Source organism: Silene latifolia, chromosome 8 (assembly GCF_048544455.1).
Source record: "Silene latifolia isolate original U9 population chromosome 8, ASM4854445v1, whole genome shotgun sequence".
In the NCBI taxonomy this organism is placed as follows: Eukaryota; Viridiplantae; Streptophyta; class Magnoliopsida; order Caryophyllales; family Caryophyllaceae; genus Silene; species Silene latifolia.
Genome location: NC_133533.1, coordinates 51526637 through 51532279, shown reverse-complemented (window position 1 = coordinate 51532279; position 5643 = coordinate 51526637). Strand labels below are relative to the sequence as shown.

Here is a 5643-nt window from a genome sequence, read left to right as displayed (position 1 = left end):
CTACCACGTCAAATTCTATCCAAATTTGAGAAGGTAAAATAATAATCACATCAATTATATAAGTTCCACATATATCTCACTTCAGTTACACGGGTGAAGTTTGACATATAGGAATCCTTATCATATATAATTCACATATTCTCATTTGTGATGGGTATATCCGTCACAAACTTGCGACAGGTCAAGTACTACCCATGTGTTTACTTAAGACAATTAAAACATCGTCACAGTTGAGACTTGCTGATTATAATTAGGGTACAACCTATATAAAGCCACATACTGACAAACACGATCATACATATCTAAGATGACAATAAAAATTTTCATAATATGCCAGTGAAGACTGTATAATACGGAGCAGTATATAACACAATCGTACAAAAGACTAATTGAAATTAGAGAGACTAACTGAAATGAATTCACAATGTCCACTACACTTATTTTCAAAGTCATTAGTTACTTTACGATAGCAAATTTACCGTTCTCACATTGAAGAACTTACATATTCTACCACTTCAGTTAAAAATAAAACATTATTTAGAAACCCATGCAACGCACCGGCACAAAATCTAGTATTTGTTGCCATTGAGTTATCTTCACATATTTTTATTGTACTTGAAACCTGGACTGATAAGTACCATTTTTATTTTGTTATGGAAAATTAACGAGGGAAGATTGCTAAATGAATTTTTAAATTAAATTCATGGATAAATATATTGTTAAAAAATTTAAGAATATCGTTAAAATTACGGAACTTTTAAAGACGAAACTTACATATATAGATTTGGTATGAAAAATTTTCATAAGTTTTGTTTTTTGCAGAAAAAAATCACGTATATATGAAGAAATATACGGTCAAAATATCACTCAAAGTCGAAGACCACCCAACCCAAAATCAAAGGTTACGTTTAGTATGGATCGAGTATGTAATAAGTTGTTAAGGTAGTTGACTTTAGTAGTGTCTCCTCCCACGTTGGTGAAACGTTTAAATATGTATTTTCTAATTGCAACTTGAATGATGTTAACCTTTGTCTCAATAAAATGTTTATGTATGTTAACCTACTCCTCTGTCTCCTCTCCTATAGACTATAGTCTCCGGTCAGACTCTCCTATATATCGCAAATTCTCCCTTGTGACGGGTACTATTCCGTCATAAACACTGTTTACATTTGCGACGGGTCAAATATGACCATTTTATGAGAAAATGTGACCATTTTTTTATAGGTAACATTTTATGAACAGTACTTGAATTGTTACATTTAATCAAAAACTGATCACATTTACCCGTCGCAAATTGTGACTGTCACAAAGGAGAATTGCTGCCTATATATAGTGTCAACGTTACTATTGTGATGTCCTTAATTACACCAATAATGGATTATTACACCATAACTGTTTTTCTATTTGTAATCATAGCTACTCTCTTCCTCAAATTAAAACTTGGCAAAACAAAACTTCCTCCAGGACCAAAACCATGGCCAATAATAGGTAATATTCACATGCTCGGCGACAAGCCTCATCGCTCTGTCGCCCAACTTGTGAATAAGTACGGGTCTATAATGTCTCTGAAGCTAGGAACCGTGACTACCATAGTCATATCATCCTCGGAAGTAGCCAAAGAAATGTTCCTTAAACACGACTTAGCCTTGTCTAGTAGAAAATTTCCGGACGCTTCAAGGGAAACAAACCATGATAAACATTCCATGGTTTGGCTCCCGGTGGGATCCAAATGGCGAAACCTTAGGAAGATCGTCATGGTCCGATTGTTCACTAACCAACAACTCGATGCCAGTCAAGTTATACGGCAAAAAAAGGTTAATGATTTGGTTGAACATGCACGATTGTGCTGTGAAAGAGGGTTGCCTGTTGATATAGGCAAGGCCGGGTTTACGACTTCGTTAAACTTGTTGTCCAACACGTTTTTCTCTATGGATTTGGCTAGCCATGACTCTTTATACTCGCAGGAGTTTAAGGATCTTGTTTGTCATTTAATGGAAGCAGTTGCAGTGCCAAATGTTTCGGATTTTTTCCCTGTACTTAGGCATTTTGATTTACAGGGTATAAGGAAAAAAATCAGGGTTCATTTCCACAAGATGCTTGGGATCTTTGATAAGATCATTGCTCAAAGGGTGAAAATTGAGAGGGTTGGTGCACAAAATGATGTGCTAGACAGCCTTCTTGAGCTTGTTAATGATAATGAGTTGAGTCTTGATGATGTCAAACACTTGTTATTGGTATGAATTAACCCTCTATCTCCCTCATTTGTTTACCTTTTTTTTATTCTATATACTCCCTCTTATTCACCATTTTGTTCCCCTACAAGGTTCTAGAAGAGTGGAATGGATAATTAGGAATTAAATAAGGAATTATGAGTTGGGTGGGGTTTGGTAATAGGAGAGAGGAATGAATAATTAGGAATTAAACAATAAATTGTGAGTTAGTGGGGTTTGATGATAGGAGAAAAGAATGAATAAAATAAGAGTAAAAATTTCTAAAAAAGAAAAGAGAAAAAAACCTGAATAATCCGTTTAAGAAAATAGGGAAGAAAATGACGAATAGAAGAGAGTATCTGATAAGGGTACTTTAATCAAAGATTCAAAGATAATAAAGATTAGGACAGAGGAGTATTATCTATTACAGTACCTCTCTGCTATTATATATTTCTAATTTGTTTGAAATTATCTTTGAGTCGGTGGAGTTTGCAAAATTTAATTTACAAAATCTCATTTAAGACGGGCGATATCCAAATCCTTAATACCGTTTCTTTCTCACAAAATCTTTCATTAAGAGGTGAGTGGGAAGCGTGGGGATGTCGCCCCAATTGTCACTCTCCTTTTTGTGAGAAAGTCAAACTGTCATGGAATTAGCGTCACAAGTAGTATCAAATTGAATTTAATTATTATGAAATGAATAATGGGAGTATCGTCTATTGAGAATGCGTGTTATCCATACGCGATTGGAATATTAGGTTGTTTGAAGTAGTCAATGTACATGTTACCACCAATACTCATTCGGGTTCTTTGGAATACCGCAATATGTGACAAATTCGGTCATTCATATTTATTTATTTATTTTTTTTTGTTTCAAATAAGTCGCAAGGGCAATTGTAATCTACGTAATGAGGTGTTTGAACTCGGGACCAATCATCAACAATTTTTCCACCTAACTAGAAAAATATTTGATGTAACAAGAAACAAGGCCCCATAATTTTCACGATGGTCTTCATCATAGTATGTTGCAACAATCCAAAAGTCCAAAATGGACTTCAATTAAATACTAGGGAGTATGTCCTACTTGCGTATTTTCGTTTGACTTCTTAAAATGAAGTCATGAAGTATGGCAATTGTATACTAAGGTATAGTACTTTACGTTACATTGCTCCAATTAATCGTGATTTATGTAGGGTATACCGGTATAGTACTTGATCATTGTATCACTCTTGATTTATGTGCTCTGGTGTATTTCAGGATCTATTTGTAGGCGGGACAGATACGACTTCAAATGCATTAGAATGGGCGATGACAGAATTATTACGCAACCCAGAAAAATTGGCGAAAGCTCAAAATGAACTAGACCAAGTAGTCGGCAAAAATAACGGACCAATTCAAGAATCAGATATCTCAAAATTACCATATATTCAAGCCGTGGTAAAAGAAACAATGAGATTACACCCACCAGGTCCATTCTTAATACCACATAAAGCGGATAAGGATGTCAAACTATGTGGCTATATTGTGCCGAACAATGCCCAAATATGGGTCAATATATGGTCAATTGGTCGTGATCCGAATGTGTGGCCGGATGCTCTGTCGTTTTCGCCTGAAAGATTTTTAGAAAGTGAAATTGATATGAAAGGAAGAGATTTTGAGCTAATACCCTTTGGATCAGGCAGAAGGATTTGTCCTGGGATGCCTTTGGCATATAGGATGGTACATCTAATGTTGGCCACTCTTCTTTATTCATTTAATTGGAAACATGCTAATGGCCTAAATCCTCAAGATATAGATGTTGATGAAAAATTTGGCTTGACATTGCAAAAGATTCACCCACTTCTAGCTATACCTCTCATTAGGTGATTTTATCTCATGGTTACCCAGGCAAGTTATCGTTATGGTCTCTCTACATGCATTTTTTTCTATGTAATAGCGTTATATGTACACAATAAACTTATTTATTACTCTGTATACGTGTCCTAAAATGAGCCACAGACCCCTGGATGAAACCACTGTATTACGAAAGGGTTTATTGTTTAAGCACATAATTTGATATTGGTTTATGAATGAGTTCAAATTTATGAACAATTATTCTATCAATATTTGATGTAAGGAAGATGTTAAGAGAGAGAACTTACGACATTGGATTACTATGATTAAATATTTTGAAGTTTGTCATACTCCAATAAGAATGTGACCAAAATAATGTCAATATTGTTTCATTTATTTATTTTAAATAGACAATTCATTTTTAGAGTTCGGATTCTTTATCCTATTTACTTCTTCTGCCTTATCATCATTAATTATAAAAAGAATCTCCTCCTTACTTTTAGGTGATCATGGGCCGGGCCGGGCCCATACATTAAATTAATCCCAAGGGTGCGGGTTGGGTCGTGCCGGGCTACAAGTGCGGGCTTATTTTATCAGCCCGAACCCGGCCCATGCGGGCTTAAAGCGGGCTTTTGGGCCAATTTGGGCTAGGTATTTTTCCGCTTGAAATATGTTTAGAAATCTCCATTATGAAGTTAGATACTTTGTGTATTTGTTATCAAAATTTTCGTATAGAATTATGTGATTTTTTCGGGTATCGTCAATTAAGAAGTAGTAAGCTAATGTAGCTTTTATGAACCTACTGCTTGAGGTGATTCATACAAACTAAATATACAATTTTTAGTAGTGTAATAATATATTTTACTGCGGTGCTCACTGTATGTTGTTGTAGTGTTGTAATTGATTTGATATTTGTTGTTCTTTAGGCTCAAAAACATTGACTTATCATGCCGATAATGATAAACAACTAGTTTGGACGCCCGTGCATTGCAACGGGGTAATTAACTTAGTAACAAAAAATGGTTATAAGGTCTTAATATTTACATCTTATGTCTAATCATTTATTTAGATATGATCAAAAGTCAAAACATCTTATTTAAGAGACGCAAAAGATGTTGGGTTGATACCTAAGTTCCAAGGATGCCTCATATTGATAATCATAAGACCACCAAATCTTATGGTAATCTTTCGATGTGGGACAATTCTATTATTTTTATATAACCCTACATTATTTTTCAATGTGTGACATATAACATACTAATAAGTACACAATTTTATATGTACTGATGATAGCATTTTTACCACGAATCAAATTATGTTATTTTCATAATTATCTTAACGATATTTTTTTGCCAAATGAAATGTAAAAGTTTTTATATAAAAATTAGAAACATCATTTGAATATAATATAGGAAATAAATATTATAATAATTAAAAGATTCTCCACTTTATTTTTTATATCAAAAAATATTATTTATGATCCTTTCCTAAATAATTTTTAGGATCACCCACCTTATGATAATTTTCTGTTATGGGACAATTCAATTATTTATATGTAGTATATTTACCACACCTACATTATTTTTCAATATGGGACAAA

The 5643-nt window shown here is 33.8% G+C and overlaps 1 protein-coding gene across 1 annotated transcript; it reads left to right on the top strand.

The window, feature by feature from the left end:
• Window positions 1-1373: 1373 nt before the first annotated feature.
• Window positions 1374-4273, top strand: LOC141594350 (cytochrome P450 76AD1-like). Its single transcript, XM_074414427.1, has 2 exons — window positions 1374-2234; window positions 3468-4273. The coding sequence occupies exons 1-2, from the start codon at window positions 1374-1376 to the stop codon at window positions 4074-4076; spliced, it is 1470 nt and encodes a 489-aa protein (XP_074270528.1). The 3' UTR covers window positions 4077-4273.
• Window positions 4274-5643: the final 1370 nt, after the last annotated feature.

Excerpts from the sequence above, each read along its gene's own strand:
- LOC141594350 (XM_074414427.1), top strand. The coding sequence starts at position 1,374 with ATGGATTATTACACCATAACTGTTTTTCTATTTGTAATCATAGCTACT. Across the intron at positions 2,235-3,467 it reads ATGTCAAACACTTGTTATTG|GATCTATTTGTAGGCGGGAC; the intron begins GTATGAATTAAC and ends GGTGTATTTCAG.